The following is a 21,531-nucleotide window of genomic DNA, read 5'->3' as shown; positions in this document are numbered from 1 at the left end:
CGCCCCGCACTCCGTGCCCCTCCCTCCCCCCCCCCCCCCCCCGGCCTGAGTGAGCCAGAGACCCTGAATCAGCGGCTCCTTTAACCCCGTCCTGTCTGAGCAAAGAACAGACGCCCTCCAGCGACCTACACGCAGAGGCGGGGCCAAATCCAAAGCTGAGCCCCGGGAGCTGTGCGAACAAGGAAGAGAAAGGGAAATCTCTCCCAGCAGCCTCAGGAGCAGCGGATTAAAGCTCCACAATCAACTTGATGTACCTGCATCTGTGGAATACATGAATAGACAACGAATCATCCCAAATTGAGGAGGTGGACTTTGAGAGCAAGATCTATGATTTTTTCCTTTTCCTCTTTTTGTGAGTGTGTATGTGTATGCTTCCGTGTGAGATTTTGTCTGTATAGCTTTGCTTCCACCATTTGTCCTAGGGTTCTATCCGTCCGTTTTTTTTTTCTTAATAATTAATTTTAATAACTTTATTTTACTTTACCTTCTCTTTCCTTCCTTCCCTCCCTCCCTCCCTCCTTTAGACAATGAATCATCCCAAATTGAGGAGGTGGACTTTGAGAGCAAGATTTATGAATTTTTCCCCTTTTCCTCTTCTTGTGAGGGTGTATGTGTATGCTTCTGTGTGAGATTTTGTCTGTATAGCTTTGCTTCCACCATTTGTCCTAAGGTTCTATCCGTCCCTTTTTTTTCTAAATAGTTATTTTTTAATTTAATAACTTTATTATATTTTACTTTATTCTATTTTACTGTATCTTTTTCCCTTCCTTTCTTCCCTCCTTCCTTCCTTCCTCCCTCCTTTCTTTCCTTTTTGTCTTTCTTTCTTTCTTCCTTCCTTCCCTCTTCCTTCTTTCTTTCTTCCTTCCTTCGTTTCTTTCTTTCTTTCTTCCTACTTCTACTAATTCTTTCTCTCTTTTTCTCCCTTTTATTCTGAGCTGTGTGGATGAAAGGCTCTTGGTGCTGCAGCCAGGAGTCAGTGCTGTGCCTCTGAGGTGGGAGAGCCAACTTCAGGACACTGGTCCACAAGAGACCTCCCAGCTCCACATAATATCAAACGGCGAAAATCTCCCATAGATCTCCATCTCAACACCAGCACCCAGCTTCACTCAACGACCAGAAAGCTACAGTGCTGGACAACCTATGCCAAACAACTAGCAAAGCAGGAACATAACCCCACCCATTAGCAGAGAGGCTGCCTAAAATCATAAGTCCACAGAAACCCCAAAACACACCACCAGACATGAACCTGCCCACTAGAGAGACAAGATCCAGCCTCATCCACCACAACACAGGCACTGCTACCCTCCACCAGGAAGCCTACACAACCCATGGAACCAACCTTAGCCACTGGGGGCAGACACCAAAGACAATGGGAACTACGAACATGCAGCCTGCAAAAAGGAGATCCCAAACACAGATAAGCAAAATGAGAAGACAGAAAAACACACAGCAGATGAAGGAGCAAGATAAAAACCCACCAGACCTAACAAATGAAGAGGAAATAGGCAGTCTACCTGAAAAAGAATTCAGGATAATGATAGTAAAGATGATCCAAAATCTTGGAAATAGAATAGACAAAATGCAAGAAACATTTAACAAGGACCTAGAAGAACTAAAGATGAAACAAACAATGATGAACAACACAATAAATGAAATGAAAAATACTCTAGATGGGATCAATAGCAGAATAACTGAGGCAGAAGAACGGATAAGTGACCTGGAAGATAAAATAGTGGAAATAACTACTGCAGAGCAGAATAAAGAAAAAAGAATGAAAAGAACTGAGGACAGTCTCAGAGACCTCTGGGACAACATTAAACACACCAACATTCGAATTATAGGGGTTCCAGAAGAAGAGAAGAAGAAAGGGACTGAGAAAATATTTGAAGAGATTATAGTTGAAAACTTCCTTAATATGGGAAAGGAAATAGTTAATCAAGTCCAGGAAGCACAGAGAGTCCCATACAGGATAAATCCAAGGAGAAATATGCCAAGACACATATTAATCAAACTGTCAAAAATTAAATACAAAGAAAGCATATTAAAAGCAGCAAGGAAAAAACAACAAATAACACACAAGGGAATCCCCATAAGGTTAACAGCTGATCTTTCAGCAGAAACTCTGCAAGCCAGAAGGGAGTGGCAGGACATATTGAAAGTGATGAAGGAGAAAAACCTGCAACCAAGATTACTCTACCCAGCAAGGATCTCATTCAGATTTGATGGAGAAATTAAAACCTTTACAGACAAGCAAAAGCTGAGAGAGTTCAGCACCACCAAACCAGCTCTACAACAACTGCTAACGGAACTTCTCTAGGCAAGAAACACAAAAGAAGGAAAAGACCTACAATAACGAACCCAAGACAATTAAGAAAATGGGAATGGGAACATACATATCGATAATTACCTTAAATGTAAATGGACTAAATGCTCCCACCAAAAGACACAGATTGGCTGAATGGATACAAAAACAAGACGCATATATTTGCTGTCTACAAGAGACCCACTTCAGACCTAGAGACACATACAGACTGAAAGGGGATGGAAAAAGGTATTTCATGCAAATGGAAACCAAAAGAAAGCTGGAGTAGCAATTCTCATATCTGACAAAATAGACTTTAAAATAAAGACTATTAGAAGAGACAAAGGACACTACATAATGATCAAGGGATCGATCCAAGAAGAAGATATAACAATTGTAAATATTTATGCACCCAACATAGGTGCACCTCAATACATAAGGCAAATACTAACATCCATAAAAGGGGAAATTGACAGTAACACATTCATAGTAGGTGACTTTAACACCCCACTTTCACCAATGGACAGATCATCCAAAATGAAAATAAATAAGGAAACACAAGCTTTAAATGATACATTAAACAAGATGGACTTAACTGATATTTATAGGACATTCCATCCAAAAACAACAGAATACACTTTCTTCTCAAGTGCTCATGGAACATTATCCAGGACAGATCATATCTTGGGTCACAAATCAAGCCTTGGTAAATTTAAGAAAACTGAAATTGTATCAAGTATCTTTTCCAACCACAATGCCATGAGACTAGATATCAATTACAGGAAAAGATCTGTAAAAAATACAAACACATGGAGGCTAAACAATACACTACTTAATAACGAAGTGATCACTGAAGAAATCAAAGAGGAAATAAAAAAATACCTAGAAACAAATGACAATGGAGACACGACGACCCAAAACCTATGGGATGCAGCCAAAGCAGTTCTAAGAGGGAAGTTTATAGCAATACAAGCCCACCTTAAGAAACAGGAAACATCTTGAATAAACAACCTATCCTTGCACCTAAAGCAATTAGAGAAAGAAGAACAAAAAAACCCCAAAGTTAGCAGAAGAAAAGAAATCATAAAAATCAGATCAGAAATAAATGAAAAGGAAATGAAGGAAACAATAGCAAAGATCAATAAAACTAAAAGCTGGTTCTTTGAGAAGATAAACAAAATAGATAAACCATTAGCCAGACTCATCAAGAAAAAAAGAGAGAGGGGCTTCCCTGGTGGCGCAGTGGTTGAGAGTCCGCCTGCCGATGCAGGGGACACAGGTTCGTGCCCCAGTCCGGGAAGATCCCACATGCCGCGGAGCGGCTGGGCCCGTGAGCCATAGCCGCTGAGCCTGCGCATCCAGAGCCTGTGCTTCACAACGGGAGAGGCCACAACAGTGAGAGGCCCACGTACCATGAACAAACAAACCAACAAACAAAAAAAGAAAAAACGGAGAAGACTCAAATCAACAGAATTAGAAATGAAACAGCAGAAGTAACAACTGACACTGCAGAAATACAAAAGATCGTGAGAGATTACTACAAGCAACTCTATGCCAATAAAATGGACAGCCTGGAAGAAATGGACAAATTCTTAGTAATGCACAACCTGCCAAGACTGAATCAGGAAGAAATAGAAAATATGAACAGACCAATCACAAGCACTGAAATTGAAACTGTGATTAAAACTCTTCCAACAAACAAAAGCCCAGGACCAGATGGCTTCACAGGCGAATTCTATCAAACATTTAGAGAAGAGCTAACACCTATCCTTCTCAAACTCTTCCAAATTATAGCAGAGGGAGGAACACTCCCAAGTTCATTCTACGAGGCCACCATCACCTTGATACCAAAACCAGACAAGGATGTCACAAAGAAAGAAAACTACAGGCCAATTATCACTGATGAACATAGATGCAAAAATCCTCAACAAAATACTAGCAAACAGAATCCAACAGCCCATTAAAAGGATCATACACCATGATCAAGTGGGGTTTATTCCAGGAATGCAAGGATTCTTCAATATACACAAATCTATCAATGTGATAAACCATATTAACAAATTGAAGGAGAAAAAGCATATGATCATCTCAATAGATGCAGAGAAAGCTTTTGACAAAATTCAACACCCATTTATGATAAAAACCCTGCAGAAAGCAGGCATAGAAGGAACTTTCCTCAACGTAATAAAGGCCATATATGACAAACCCACAGCCAACATCATCCTCAATGGTGAAAAACCGAAAGCATTTCCACTAAGATCAGGAACAAGACAAGGTTGCCCACTCTCACCACTCTTATTCAACATAGTTTTGGAAGTTTTAGCCACAGCAATCAGAGAAGAAAAGGAAATAAAAGGAATCCAAATCGGAAAAGAAGAAGTAAAGCTGTCACTGTTTGCAGATGACATGATACTATACATAGAGAATCCTAAAGATGCCACCAGAAAACTACTAGAGCTAATCAATGAATTTGGTAAAGTTGCAGGATACAGAATTAATGCACAGAAATCTCTGGCATTCCTATACACTAAGGATGAAAAATCTGAAAGTGAAATCAAGAAAACACTCCCATTTACCACTGCAACAAAAAGAATAAAATATCTAGGAATAAACCTACCTAAGGAGACAAAAGAACTGTATGCAGAAAATTATAAGACACTGATGAAAGAAATTAAAGATGATACAAATAGATGGAGAGATATACCATGTTCTTGGATTGGAAGAATCAACATTGTGAAAATGACTCTACTACCCAAAGCAATCTATAGATTCAATGCAATCCCTATCAAACTACCACTGGCATTTTTCGCAGAAGTAGAACAAAAAATTTCGCAATTTGTATGGAAACACAAAAGACCCCGAATAGCCAAAGCAATCTTGAGAACGAAAAACGGAGCTGGAGGAACCAGGCTCTCTGACTTCAGACTATACTACAAAGCTACAGTAATCAAGACAGTATGGTACTGGCACAAAAACAGAAAGATAGATCAATGGAACAGGATAGAAAGCCCAGAAATAAACCCACGCACATATGGTCACCTTATCTTTGATAAAGGAGGCAGGAATGTACAGTGGAAAAAGGACAGCCTCTTCAATAAGTGGTGCTGGGAAAACTGGACAGCCACATGTAAAAGTATGAGATTAGATCACTCCCTAACGCCATACACAAAAATAAGCTCAAAATGGATTAAAGACCTAAATGTAAGGCCAGAAACTATCAAACTCTTAGAGGAAAACATAGGCAGACACTCTATGACATAAATCACAGCAAGATCCTTTTTGACCCACCTCCTAGAGAAATGGAAATAAAGACAAAAATAAACAAATGGGACCTAATGAAACTTCAAAGCTTTTGCACAGCAAAGGAAACCATAAACAAGACCAAAAGACAACCCTCAGAATGGGAGAAAATATTTGCAAATGAAGCAACTGACAAAGGATTAATTTCCAAAATTTACAAGCAGTTCATGCAGCTCAATAACAAAAAAACAAACAACCCAATCCAAAAATGGGCAGAAGACCAAATAGACATTTCTCCAAAGAAGATACACTGACTGCCAACAAACACATGAAAGAATGCTCAACATCATTAATCATTAGAGAAATGCAAATCAAAACTACAATGAGATATCATCTCACACCAGTCAGAATGGCCATCATCAAAAAATCTAGAAACAATAAATGCTGGAGAGGGTGTGGAGAAAAGGGAACACTCTTGCACTGCTGGTGGGAATGTGAAGTGGTTCAGCCACTATGGAGAACAGTATGGAGGTTCCTTAAAAATCTACAAATAGAACTACCATATGACCCCGCAATCCCACTACTGGGCATATACCCTGAGAAAACCAAAATTCAAAAAGAGTCATGTACCAAAATGTTCACTGCAGCTCTACTTACTATAGCCCGGAGATGGAAACAACCTAAGTGTCCATCATTGGATGAATGGAGAAAGAAGATGTGGCACATATATACAATGGAATATTACTCAGCCATAAAAAGAAACGAAATTGAGCTATTTGTAATGAGGTGGATAGACCTAGAGTCTGTCATACAGAGTGAAGTAAGTCAGAAAGAGAAAGACAAATACTGTATGCTAACACATATATATGAAATTTAAGGAAAAAAATGTCATGAATAACCTAGGGGCAAGACAGGAATAAAGACACAGACATACTGGAGAACAGACTTGAGGATATGGGGAGGGGGAAGGGTGAGCTATAACAAAGCCGAGAGAGAGGCATGGACATATATACACTAACAAACGTAAGGTAGGTAGCTAGTGGGAAGCAGCCGCATAGCACGGGGACATCAGCTCGGTGTTTTGTGACTGCCTGGATGGGTGGGATAGGGAGGGGGGGGAGATGCAAGAGGGAGGGGATGTGGGAACATATGTGTATGTATAGCTGATTCACTTTGTTGTAGAGCAGAAACTAACACACCATTGTAAAGCAATTATACCCCAATAAAGATGTTTAAAAAAAAGCGTTCTACATGAGGGTGTTGTGATGTGCATTTTTAAGTATGAAGTATTTGGTGATCCCTGAGTTTAAGGCACAAACCAAGAAGCTTTGCTAAATTCAGCACATCTGTAATGCTCTGACGGGTGTGGAGTTCCTGATTATTGGTGAGACGTGATCCACAAGGATAGCTTTTTCACATTCATGGCATTTGTGAGGATTCTTTCCAGAATGAATTCATCTTCTAAAGGCCTGACTATACTAAATACATTTATCTGGCTTCTATCCAGCATAAATTTTCTCATGAAGCCTAAGCTATCAAGCCATGCTAAAAGCATCGCCAACTTCATTATATTTTTAAGGGCTCTCACTAGTATGGATCCTCTGATGCTAAGTTAGGCTAGAAGGCACACTGAAGAATCTACCACACTCATTACATCTGTACGGTTTCTGTCCAGTATAAACTCCCCGTTGATCGGCAAGGTATGAATTTTGGCTAAAGGCTCTGCCACATACATCACATTTATATAATTTCTTTCCTGTCTGAATTTTCTGATGTCTACTGACGTTTGAGCTGTCATTAAATTTGTAACTTCTCTTTCCATCATGAATATTCCAAGCTGTGAGTTTTGACCAAAGATTTTACCACATACATCACATTTATATAATTTGGCTCCTGGGTGGATTATCTGATGTCTTCCAAGAGTGGCTCTATCATTAAAGGTTTTGCCACATGTTACATTTGTACCATGACTCTCCGTGAATTTTCTGACGATGTACAAGCTGTGAATTTCGAACAAAGAATTTGTCACATACATCACATTTATATAATTTCTCTCTTGTACGGATTATCTGATGTCCAGTGAGGAGTAAGTCCTTAAGAAAGGTTTTCCTACACTCATTACATTTGTAAGGTCTTTCGATGTGGTCTTGTGTCATCACTGAAGGAGGCATGAAATCATTGCCATATGTATTTGAAACGTCGGTTTGGACACTAGGAGGAATTCTTTGAAGTGGAGTAAATGAGGAACTACTGTTGATAGACCTCTCAACTTCATTACATTCATATATTATCCCATCAGTAAGAAATACCTGCAGTTTATCCAAAATGTTAAATCCAAGCCTATTTCCAATGGGCTTGATTCCTGCATCCCTTCTACCATGTTGATCTCTTCCATCAGTGAGATTTCCATTATGGGTCATAGACATTCCTTTGTAATTTCATCATCTATCTAATGACACTCAAAATCATGTGTATTTTCCTGGATTTCCCTGAGGTGAAAATGATTATAGGAACAGTTCTGTCATTATTACCAGTTTAAAGAGTTGGGAGGAAGATTAACATGAAGATTTTTCTGTCGGTGCCCTTCCGACCTGCAGCTTTATCAAGCTGAACGTTCCATCGCTGACTTGCACCAAGCCGTCTCGGAGTCGACCTAGTTATGGAAACGTGTTCTTCGCAGAATCCCAGTTCAGGGAGTTCAAGCTGGCCCATCACAGTACCTCTCCATCTCTACAGGCAGAGGGTTAAAAGCAGGAGAACTGGCAGGTTTCCACAGGAGGGAAGCCCATGGAAAAGAGTGAAAACTGGGGAGGAGAGAAACCCCACGGTGTCCTCCGCAAGGCTGTGGACGGTGGCCCGTGAGCACAGGGAGCCCTCACTGGTCACCTGTCCTGTCGTCAAGGAAGGCCGCCCTCGTAGTGAGCAGCTACTGGATGCCTGCTGTGTGCCTGCTGCTCTCTTCCCCTTGGAGAAGAGCTGAACCCACGGAAGGTGTCCTTAGGGGTGGATGGTGGAGCGGGCACTTGTGTCCAGTGGGGCACTGACCCCGAGGCTGGGTACCCCTCTCCCGGGGGGAGCAGCAGCAGGCTGGCCTCTGCCGGCCACATGCGCCGGGAGCCCCGAGCCTGCTCTCCTGAGGATGCGGTGGGCTGAGTGCTGGGAGGGATGGGTTTCCAGGTTCCCGAGCCAGTGACCACGGGCTTTGGCTGCACACGCCCCCACCAGGTACCAGGGCCCCTTCAGCACACACCCACGAGGCCCTCACCTCTGGGGATTCGACCTCTTTTCCACCCCACTTCATTATCCAGAACACTCGCTATTTGATTGCATGTCTTTTGAATGAATGTGACCTACAGTTGAGAAACACTGTGATGACATTTTAATCACTGGGAACATGAAATAAAAGAATGATATTTACATACCAATTAGCACTAAACAGACTGTTGTCTCATAACTGAGAAGAAAAATATATATTATACTATAGGTGTATTCTGAATACTTACTGTAAATAAATAAATGCAAAAGAATAGATGACATAGGATAAAGAAGATGTGGCACATATATACAATGGAATATTACTCAGCCATAAAAAGAACAGAAACTGAGTTATCTGTAGTGAGGTGGATGGACCTAGAGTCTGTCATACAGAGTGAAGTGAAGAGAAAAACAAATACTGTATGCTAACACATATATATGGAATCTAAAAAGGAAAAAAAAAAGGTTCTGATGAACCTAGGGCCAGGACAGGAATAAAGATGCAGACGTAGAGAATGGACTTGAGGACACGGGAAGGGGGAAGGGTAAGCTGGGATGAAGTAAGAGAGTATCATGGACATATATACACACCAAATGTAAAATAGATAGCTAGTGGGAAGCAGCCGCATAGCACAGGGAGACCAGCTCAGTGCTTTGTGTTCACCTAGAGGGATGGGATAGGGAGGGTGGGAGGGAGACGCAAGAGGGAGGAGATATGGGGACATATGTATATGTATAGCTGAGTCACTTTGTTATACGGCAGAAACTAACACAACACTGTAAAGCAGTTATACTCCGATAAAGATGTTAAAGAAAAAAAAAGAACAGATGACATAAATTGTAATGCTAAATAAGCCAAAACAGGCATATCCAATCTAACTAATTGGCTGTAAAACAAATACAGAGAAATGAAGAATTTGATAAAACAATTTTTAACAAAACAATATAGTTTTCTAAGTATCTGCCGTAAAACTACGTACCCGTAAAGAAAAGGCATTTTATAACATTAACAAGTAGTATGTCAGTTGTTTTGCATAAGACACGCTGAAAGACCATCATCTGTAAATTCCACTTATAAATTAATATATAAAATATTAATTTTCTCCAGTTCTCTAACAGCCAGTAAGTAGAGCAATCCCTACCTATGCAGTACCCTTAATTATCTAGCTTAATGGTTACCAAAATATATGGAATAAACAGCACATTCTATATTCATTAACTGGGATCAGATACAATGTTGTTGAGAACGAAGTACAAACGAAAAGCAAACAGGATATAATGCAGACAAAGGTGTATCATGAAAACCATGACAGAATACTAACATACCTTTTTCTAAAAAAGTAACTTTTGAGTATTTACTACAAAACATGCAATATTCTAAGCCATCTAACAGCACTAAATTGTTTTTAAAGGCTTGAGGTAAATTAACACGATTTTTCAAATCAGGGTAGGAGAGGCGCACAGGTTTATGTACATTAACCCAACCGACACACAAAGTGGTGTAAGAACCAGGACCTACAGACAGAAAACTTCAATGTGACCGGCCGTCGGCCAAAACTTAAACAGGACAGATTACAAAATAATACAACGAATACCAAAATAATACAACAAATAATACAACGAATTTCTGACATTTAGACAGAAAACGTCAAGGGAGATGCAAGAAGTGAGCTGTGTAACAAAGCTATTCAGCCATCCCTCCTGGAAGTGGTTTCCGAGTCATCACAGCTGCACGGCTGTCCAGATAAAGTTGTTCAATGGATAAAGAGGGATCGTTTCTATAATGTGAGTAACGTGGAAGGTGGAGGCATGGGTGAAAAAGTGCTCTGGAAATGGGGGTGATCAACACAACAAATTAAATATGCAAAAAAATAACTTTCCATTCACATCGAGGTTCCATCTGAGGAGTGATCAGGAATGAGAAAGGACATGAGTGGAGCACAGGGTGTATGCATATGTGGGAGCACAGCTTGTGACTGCACATCTGTGTGAAAATAAGTGTACGATGGCAACTGAAATACTAATTTTAAAAGAAAACAAGAATTGGTTTAGGAATTAACATGATACCATCCCATTTTTCACTATGGAAATTATACTATGGATATGAAACAGAAACAAAAAAGATCTAAAAAGGGAGAGAGTGTGATGTTGTAGGGAGAAAACAGGATTACAAATGTGCTCTATAACGTGTCGTACTGATTATACCGCAAGTACCACAAGTTCCACTGTCATGTTTATATCCAAGAAAAACATACAGGATTTTGGCACAGTGGTTAAGAATACGCCTGCCAACGCAGAGGGCACGGGTTCCATCCCTGGTCCGGGAAGATCCCACACGCCGCGGAGCCACAACTACTGAGCCCACGCGCCTACAGCCCATGCTCCGCAACAAGAGAAGCCACCGCAATGAGAAGCCCGCGCACCGCAACGAACAATAACCCCTGCTTGCTGCAACTGGAGAAAGCCTGTGTGCAGCAACAAAGACCCAATGAAGCAAAAACAAAAAAACAATATTCCAGGAGATTGTGCAAGAATGTTCTTGGCAGAAAACAGAAGGAAAAACCAAAAAAGGGCGATCATAGGCGATGGATGACTTTCTTCTGTACCCAAACAGAGATACAAAAAAATCAAATCAATAGTAAAGAAGAGTAAGAGACCATGATTTTGAAACTGAGCCGCCCTAAATCTGAGTTCTTCTGTCGAGTTTGATTAACCTGTCTGTGCAACATTTTCCCATTCTTATCCAATACCTGTTCCCCTCAAGACTGATGAATGTCAAAGAAAAGGCAGGATTGATATCAAAGGGAACCTGGGGGGTCTTCCAGGTTACAAAAACTTTTCTGTGTCCCCTGTTTCCTGTTTATAGAAGAAGGCTTTAGTTTCCTAGACCTTCCCTGAGATCCAAAGAGCAGATTCAAGCAGTTACCAATTAGGGGAAGGAGGGAATGCAGAAACAAAGGAAAAGCAAGCCGAACATGTATCTTTTCCACGATTGGTAGCTTAAACTGATACCTTTACAACCCCAAACTGTGGCTTCAACAAGTTGCCCCAAGAAGCCTTAAAAATTGATGACACCCAGAGGGTCAACTGAGGACTGGAATTCTTAACGCATCACATTTGGCTCTGGGTAAATAATAAAACGTCACAACTATTGCTTTTACTCTCTTCCTGAAAGAAGTTAAAGAATCACAAGACCGTGATTTAGAAACTCGTTTTGCAGGCACGTAGAGAATAATCACAAAGTCACAATGTGTGCCAAAGAGTCTGCACAGCTGAGATCTTATAGGAAAGCTGGGATCACAGACACTCCCCTCCCCTCCCTCCTTTTGCCTTTAAAATCTTACACACAGGTATAAGAGTATGCTGAAAACTGTCCTTCCACTCAGTCTTTCTTTAGAGCTTTCACCATCCTCAATGGTGAAAGAATGGAAGCTTTTCCTCCAAGATCAGGAACAAGACAAGCATACCTGCTATTTCTAAAAACATATAATTGGAAGTCCTACCAAGAACACATAGGCATAAAATGAGATGATAGATATCCCAGTAGCAACAGGAAGCAAAATCATCTCTGTACACAGGTAACATGATCTAATAGGTAGAAAACCCTGAAGATTCTGAAAGTAAAAAAAAAAAAAAACCTTCTAGAAATAATGAAAGAGTTCAAAAACCTTATAAGATTTAAAATCATCATGCAAAACTCAATTGGGTTTCTAAAAATTAAAAATGATCAAAACAAATTGAGAAAACAATTCCATTTATAAGAGAATCAAAAAATATTTAGACATGACATTATAAAAGAAGAGAAAGATTTGTACACTGCAAACTATAGACTGCTGAAAATTTTACAGAAGACGAAAATAAATGGAAACATATCCCATGTTCATGGATTGAAAGTCAATATTGTCAAGATGTCAGTACTACCCAAAGTGATTAACAGATTCAAATCATTCATTCCCTAGTGAAATCCCAATAGGGTTTTCCTGAAAAAACAGGTAAATCCATTCTGTGATTCCTATGGAATGTCAAGAAACAATGAATAGTAAAAATAAGTTTGAAAAGAACAGTCAGAGGTCTCACACATCCTTGTTTCGAAACTTATTCCAAACCTACACTAATCGAAACAGTGTGGTACTGTCATAAAGGCAGACAGAGACTTTAGGAAAAAACTCTTCTGTGATAGCAGCCAAGATGGTGAAGTAGAAGGATCCTAAACTCACCCCTTCTCACGAGCAACCAAAATCACAACTAACTGCAGTACAACCATTGATGAAAGACTGGAACCTACCAGGAAAGCTCTTTAACAAGTAAAGACATAAAGAAGGAACCACGATGCGATGGGTAGGAAGGGCAGACCCACGATATACTCAAACCCCATTATCCCCTGGGTGGGTGACCCAAAAACTAGAGAATAATTATATTACAGAGGTTCTCACACAGGAGTGAGAGTCGTGAGCCCCACATCACGCCCCCTAGCCCAGAGGTCCGGCACTGGGATGAGAAGCCCCCAGAACATTTACCTTTGAAGGCCAGTGGGGCTTGATTGCAGGAGCTCAGAGTAATGGGGAAAATAGAGATTTCACTCTTAACAGACACACACAAAATCTCACATACACAGAGATGAAGGGCAAAAGCAATAATCTGATAGAAGACTGGGCAAGAACTGCCCCTGCCTGCTGATCTTGGAGGATCTCCTGGGAAGGTGGGGGGAGGCGTAGGCTCACCCTGGGGACATAGGCAATGATGAGCTCTCCTGGAGGCTGACTTCTTGGCATCAAGACCTCGCCCCACCCAAGAACCTATAGGTCTGGCACTGGGGCGCCTCAGGCAAAACAACAAACTGGCAGAGGATACAGCTCCACCAATCAGCCAAGGGGCAGCCTAAAGGCTTCCTGAGCCCACTGCCACCTCTCTGCATAACCTTAGACATACCCTGGCCTGCCAAAGGGCCAAGACCCAGGTCCAACCAACAGTGGGCAGGGAGAAGCCTCTAGACCAGCCTCACCCACCAGGGTGCAGACACCAGAAGCAAGAAAACTACAGTCTCACAGCCTGCAAACTGAATCCACAAATACAGGCCAGACACTACCCCGGGACCAGCTGGCCTCTGACCTTCGATGATGAGAGGGATGCATAGGACACCTCCTACAGAGGGCCACTTTTCCAACGTTGAGAAATGTAACTAACCTACCACATACATAAAAATATAAATAGCAATTCAGACAAAATGAGGTACCCGAGGAATATGTTTCAGGCGGAGGAATAAGACAAAAACCCCAGAAGAAGAACTAAGCGACGTGGAGATAGGAAATCTGGCCGAAAAAATGTTCAGAGTAATGATCAAAAAGAACTCGGGAGGAGAATGGATGCACAGCCTGAGAAATGAGAAGTATTTAACAAAGACTTTGAAAATCTAAACAACAACTGAACAGAATTGGATAATACAGTAACTGAAATGAAAAATACACTAGAAAGAATCAATAACAGGCTAAATGAGGCAGAAGAATGGATCAGTGAGCTGGAAGACAGAGTAGTGGAAATCACCACTGAAGAGAAAAAAGAATAAAAGAAGGACGACATTTGAAGAGACTTCTGGGGCAACAACAAGTGCACTAATATTTGTATTATACAGGTCCCAGAAGGAGAAGAAGAGACGAAGCGCCTTAGAAAATATTTGCAGAGATAATAGCTGAAAACCGCCCTAACCTGGGAAAGGAAACAGTCACCCAAGTTCAGGAAGTGGCGAGAGTCCCATATCCATACAAAGACTCATAGAAAGCACAAACCAAACATCTATCATAGATACAAATTCAAAAAGCACATGAAAAGATGCGCAACATCATGTGCTTTCCCACTTTGTACAGCTCCTTGGAGCACCTCTTTATTCCCTAGGTGGGATGCTGCCCAGTGTATCAATCATTCAATAAAGCCAATTAGATCTTTAAATTTATTTAAATTTGATTCCATTTTTGCACATTAATGGAAGTCAGTCTGAAATGCACTGCTACGGGATTTGCATTATAGCCATCTGAATATTCTGGAATAGAGTGTAGAGAGTACAAAGTATGAGTATGTAACCCCCAAACTGTATGTTGTTTCATTCCACATTGGAAAGAAAATTGTTATAGATTCTTTCAAACCTGAGAGCCTAACGGTGCGTTCTTACCTGCTGTTATAAAGCACCGACATGAGATAAAACTGTCGATGGAATAAACATGATTCATCCAGGGTTATGACAAAAGTGATTATATTTTATTAATTAAAATAGGAGACCCATGATACATTCAGAATATAATTCTATGAATACAACAGTAGCAAATGATAATGACAGCAGTTAAATGTGAATCATACACACACACATATTACTCTGGTTCTGATTAAATTTGATGCTCAAACTAATTGCTCTCTCAATTTCCAAAAATAAGACTTTTTTTTTTTTTTTTTTTGCCGTACGCCGGCCTCTCACTGTCGTGGCCTCTCCCCTTGTGGAGCACAGGCTCCGGACGCACAGCTCAGCGGCCATGGCTCACTGGCCCAGCTGCTCCGCGGCATGTGGGATCCTCCCGGACCGGGGCACGAACCCGTGTCCCCTGCATCGGCAGGCGGACTCTCAACCACTGCGCCGCCAGGGAAGCCCCAAGGCTAACTTTTTTTTAATCATACATACAACCATTATTGCCATCCAATGGAGAAAGTGACCAACTTTTCCTGTGCATTGTTCCTACCACATAATCAGTCCCTAATAACCTGTCACTCTCCTCCCATGAAAAGCCCAGTGCCTAATGTCTTGCCTGCTCTTGTCCAGGTCAGTTGGTAGAGCACTCTGTCCTGTAACCCACGGTGAACAGAAGGGCGCCCTGAACATAATGAGCATGATGATTCATGTCCTAGTTTTACACTATTCTCTGCCCCTCCCTGACACTAATTCACACACTACTGAATTTGATAATTCAGGATTCATGTCTTTCCAGGGAACATGGATGTGAATGAACCACACCTAATGAAGCTGGCCCCCTCATCTTACTGATTCCTTCCCAGAGACCATCATGAAAGGCCTGTAATGAATGCATGAAATCAACATATTAGCAAGGCCAAGCTCTTAGGGCTCACCACACAACAGGCCAATATGAGAGACTAGTTGTTGGAGCAAGCAACAGTGGCTTTATTCAGAAAGCCAGCAGACCCAGAAGATGGTGGACTACTGTCCCAAAGAATCATCTTCCCTGAGTTAGAATTCAGGCTTCTTTCATACTAAAAGAGGAAGGAGTAAACTCCTGGTTCCAATCAGGTTCTTGAGGGGATGTTTTAATTTCTTCTTTCTTGAATCCATTCACAGGGGAGCCTGGAGAGGAGGTTTCCCACGAGGTAAACAAAGGTATTTTAGTTTAATGCACATTACACGGGAATCAGGTTTCCCAAAGATAGCCCATTATGTATAATTTAAGCTTATAGGCAACATCCCTTTAGTGATTCACTTGTAGCCAAAGCAATAGAATACAAATGTTAAAGTAAAAGGAAAAGGTCCAATATGGAGACAGACTTGTTCTTCCCTGTTACTTCAAACTTTAGGTTGAAAAGCATAAATAGTAAGTAGCCTTTTCAAGAAAACTCAAATAATTAAATTTTAATATACTGAAGATAATCGGTTATTTTCACATATGTCCTTTTTCCTCTCATATACACACCATGTCAGAAGTTTTAACATGTTGTGAGTTGCAATGATTCTGCAGTATGTAACATCTCAGGTTAACCTCAGAGAACTAAAGATTTATTTATTCCTAGTATGCCTTCTCCGATGGTCTGTTGTAAGAATTGCTCAAAAAATTCACCAAATTCGTTATATTTGTAAAGACTGTCCCAAATATTAGTTCTTTGGTAAACCCCAAGGATGTACTGTTTCATGAAGCTTTTCCGTGTATACTTTGTAACCTGTAAGAGTTCTGTCATTACACTAAAGGTGTTGATACTTGATGTAAAAATTTACAACATTCATTACATCGGAAAGCTTGCTCGCCAGTGTGAATCCTCTATTTCAGTTTTGATCTTCAAGTACAGTCCTCAGGACACATATTGCTTTGTGTGGTTTCTCTCAAAACTGTGTACTCTGAAGCTTAGTGCACTGTGAGGCCTGGAGAAAGCCTCTATTCATACGTTTCCATAGCTTCTCTTCAATATGGATTTTCTGCAATTGCCAAGTACTTGAACTCAAGGTAAAGGTTTTGCCTCAACCAGTGCATTTGGGAGGTACGGCGCCAGTATGCTCCTATCTTGTGACTTCTGGGTAAGATCCTTGCCACACACATTTCTGCGGGTTTTACTCAGGATAAATATTCTGATATCAGGCTTCCCTGGTGGCGCAGTGGTTGAGAGTCCGCCTGCCGATGCAGGGGACGCGGGTTCGTGCCCCGGTCCGGGAAGATCCCACATGCCGCGGAGCGGCTGGGCCCGTGAGCCACGGCCGCTGAGCCTGCGCGTCCGGAGCCTGTGCTCCGCAACGGGAGAGGCCACAACAGTGAGAGGCCCACGTACCGCAAAAAAAAAAAAAAATCTGATACCTAGCGATGAGTGAGCAATAGTTTAACTTTTGACATATTCGTTGCATTTTAAAACATGAAGTATTTGGTGATCACTGAGTTTAAGGCACAATCTAAAAGCATTCAAAATTTAGTACATTTGTAACATTCTGAAGAGTGCAGATTACCTGAATATTGGTGAGATGTGAGCTGTGAGAATAGGTTTTTCACATTCATGGCATTGGTGAGGAATCTTCCTAGATTGAATTCATTTTCTAAAGGCCTGACTATACTAAATACATTTATCTGGCTTCTATCCAGTATGAATTTTCTCATGAAGCCTAAGATGTGAAGGCCTCCTAAAGCACTGCCACCTTCGTTGTATTTTTTTTTAAGATTTGTTTATTATTTATGTATTTTTGGCGTGTTGGGTCTTAGTTGCGGCACGCAGGATCCTCGTTGAGGCATGCAGGATCTTTCACTCTAGTGTGCAGGCTTCTCTCTAGTTGTGGCGTGCAGGTTTTCTCTTCTCTAGTTGTGGCGCACAGGCTCCAGGGTGCATGGGCTCTGTAGTTGTGGTGCGTGGGTTCCAGAGTGCACGGGCTCTGTAGTTTGCAGCATGTGGGCTCTAGTTGAGACACGCAAGCTCAGTAGTTGTGGCGCGCAGGCTTAGTAGCCCTGCGGCACGTGGGATCTTAATTCTCTGACCAGGGATCAAACCCATGTCCCCTACATTGTAAGGCAGATTCTTTACGACTGGACCACCAAGGAAGTCCCCTTCACTATATTTTTAAGTGCTCTAACCTGTATGGATCCTCTGATGGTAAGTTTGGCTTGAAAGCACACTGAAGACTTTGCCACACTCACTACATTTGTAAGGTTTCTCTCTAGTATGAATTCTCTGATGGTAAGTGAGGCTCAATGCACAAAAGCTTTGCCACACTGATATTTGTATGATTTCTCCATAGTATGAATTCTCTGAACAACGGTTAGGTGTGAATCTTGAAGACCTTCCCACATATATCACACTAACATAGTTTCTCTCAGGTATGGGTTTTCTGATGTGTAGTGAGGGTTGAGACCTGAGTAAAGGCTTTCCCACACTCAAAACATTTGAAAGGTTTCTCTATATGTACTCTCCGATGACTTGTAAGGTGTGAATTTCGACTGAAGACCTTGCCACACTCATTACATTTGAAAGGTTTCTCTCCAGTATGAACTCTCCAATGAAGTCGAAGATGTGATTTTTGACTAAAGACCTTTCCACACTCATCACATTTGTAAGGTTTCTCACCAGTATGAATTCTCTTATGACTTAAAAGGACTGCCTTCTCACTAAAGGCCTTGCCACACTCACTGCATTTGTAAGGTTTCTCTCCAGTATGAAATCTCTTATGACTTATGAAATGTGAATGCTGACTAAAGAGCTTCCCACACTCATTACATTTATAAGGTTTCTCTCCAGTATGAATCCTCCGATGACCAGCAAGGTGTGCATTTCGGCTAAAGACTTTGCCACACGTATCACATTTATATAATTTCTTTCCTGTATGAATTTTCTGATGTCTACTGAGGTTTGAGCTGTCAGTAAAGGTTTTACCACACTCATTACACTGGTAACTTCTCTTTCCAGCATGAATATTCCGATGACGTACAAGGTATGAATTCTGACCAAAGATTTTACCACATACATCACATTTATGTAAGTTTGCTCCTGGGTGGATTATCTGATGTCTGGCAAGGGTGGAGCCATTTTTAAAGGTTTTGCCACACGCCTTACATTTGTAACATTTCTCTCCAGGATGAATTTTACAATGACATGCAAGCTGTGAACTTCGACCAAAGAATTTGTCACATATGTCACATTTATGTAATCTCTCTCCTGTGTGGATGGTCTGATGCTTAATGAGGTGTGAGCCCTTAAGAAAGGCTTTCCCACACCCATTACATTTGCAAGGTCTTTCCCTGTGTGCTTTAAGGTTTTGCGTCATCACTGAAGGATGCACAAAATCATTCCCATATATATTAGAAACATTGGCTTGGACACTAGGAGGAATTCTTTGAAGTGGTGAAAATGAGAAACGATTGTTGATAGACCTCTCAACTCCATCACATTCAGAAATTATTCCATCAGTCCGAAACATCTGCAGTTTATCCTGAAAGTTTAATCCAAGCCTATTTCCACAGGGCTTCATTCCTGCACCCCCTCTACCATGTCGATCTCTTCCATCAGTGAGATTTTTGTCACAGATTACAGGCATTCCTTTGTAATTTCTTTCATCGTCTCTCCACTGACACTCAAAGTCATACATATTTTTCTGAATTTCCCAGAGGTGAAAATGTTTGATTTTACAGCTTTCAGGTCTTCCCAACATCGGTGTTTGGAATACTTCTCCTTTATCACTGTTCACTTTGGGTTGTAATTGCTCGATCACATGTATAGGGGAGATATCTACAAGATATAAAGAACCATAGGTATCCCATTCACAATAATTCAAAGATATATGTCTCACTTTGAATATATGATATTACAACAAATGTAATACTTATACCAAAGATAGGTATGAAATGCCCCAACCATGACCTTAAATTTTTGGAAACACTAAAGGAATAGAATTCTTTACTTAAGAAAGCGTGACAACATAAATCCAAATATACTTTAAGGTAGCCTAGTTTTAAACACCGTATGACAAAAACACTCACACTGGACAAACTTATGTTGGCTCTCAAAGAAAGAGTATTCTTCTACTATCATCTCTAAGAACATACCAACCAACAGTAAACATACTGCTGTCTCATAATTGAGGAGAAAAATATACTATTGATGTATTCTGCATACTTACTGTACATAAATTAATTTTTAAAAATAGACAATGTATTGTACCGGGAAATAATCCAAAACAAAACTTATCCAATTAATAATATAATTGGCTGTTTAGAACTGTAAAACAAATATAACACAGAAAATGAAGAACTTGATAAAGCAATTTTTAAGAAACAATATATTTTTGTAAATCTTTGCTATAGAACTATGTACCCCCCCAAAAAAGGCATTTTACATTAACAAGTAGTATGTGTCAGTTGTATTGCATAATACATGCTAAAAGACCATCATCTGTAAATGACACTTACAATTTAAGACATAAAATATCCTCCAGTTATCTAACGGCCAGTAACAGAGCAATCCCTACCTATGCGGTATCCTTCATTATCTGGTTTAATGGCTCCAAAATACTAGAAACAAAAAGTGAGCACTTTGCATATTTTTATTGACTAGGGTGAGACACAATGTTGTTGGAAAAAAATGCAAATGAAAACCATATAAGATATAATGCAGATAAAGTCATATCATAAAGAACATGAATTTTATTAGCAGAAATCAGAAGGAAAAACCAGGAAAAAGCCATCAAAAGACAAATGAGTTTCTTCTGTACATACGTGCAGTTACAAAGAAACTGAATCAACCCTCCAGTAGAGTAGGGGACCATAATTTTCAAAAGTTAAGTTGCCTTAAATCTGAATTTTCCCGCTAAGTCTGATTAACCTATCGAAAATTTTATTCTGTTTCTTCTTCCACACATGTTCATCTCAAGATTGAGGAGTACCAAAGAAAAAGGGGGACTGAAACTGAACAGGAATCTGCAGGGCCTTCCTGGTTACAAAAGCCTTTAGTCTCCTAGACCATTCCTGAGTTCAGAAAGTCAGATTCAAGCAGTTACTAATTAGGGGATTGAGAGAATACAGAAACAAAGGAAAAGCAAGTCCAATTTAATCACTTCCATGACTGGTAGCTTAAATTGGTACCTTGATTTATGAACCCAAACTGTGGCTTCAACCAGTTACCCCAAGAGGACTTAAAAATTGATGACACCAGAGGGTCCACTGAGAATTGAAATTCTTAACCAGCCACATTTGGCTCTAAGTAAATAATAAAATGCCTGAACTATTGCTTTTCCTGTCTCCTAGAAGGAAGTTAAGGGATCACAAGACTCTGATTTAGGAACTGTTTTGCAGAAACATACAGAATAATCAGAAAGGAAGCCACAACTTGATTCTCAAAAGTCTGCAGCTGAGATCTTATAGGAAAGCTGGGATTACAGACACTCCCCTCCCCTCTCTCCCTTACCCTTTAAAAATCTTACACCCTGGCCAGCCAGGAAGATGGATTTGAGGCAAGGCCAGGTCTCCCAAGTTTCTGGTTGGCACCTCCTCAACTAATACACA

The 21,531-nt window shown here is 40.6% G+C and overlaps 1 protein-coding gene and 1 pseudogene across 1 annotated transcript in view; both read right to left on the bottom strand.

Moving 5' to 3' along the window:
• Window positions 1-50: 50 nt before the first annotated feature.
• Window positions 51-8,254, bottom strand: LOC149744563 (uncharacterized; annotated as a pseudogene).
• Window positions 7,608-21,531, bottom strand: part of LOC149744562 (uncharacterized) — a 45,172-nt gene continuing 31,248 nt past the window's right edge. The window contains exon 3 of the mRNA XM_022586149.3: window positions 7,608-19,759. Within this exon, the coding sequence (XP_022441857.1) occupies window positions 18,351-19,759 (1,409 nt within the window). The 3' untranslated portion in view covers window positions 7,608-18,350. The remainder of the gene's footprint in view (window positions 19,760-21,531) is intronic.

Source organism: Delphinapterus leucas, chromosome 20 (genome assembly GCF_059928025.1).
Source record: "Delphinapterus leucas isolate spDelLeu-1000000601 "Yukka" chromosome 20, BTC_Dleu_Yukka2, whole genome shotgun sequence".
NCBI classification, from domain to species: Eukaryota; Metazoa; Chordata; class Mammalia; order Artiodactyla; family Monodontidae; genus Delphinapterus; species Delphinapterus leucas.
This window is presented reverse-complemented; position numbering and strand designations above follow the sequence as displayed.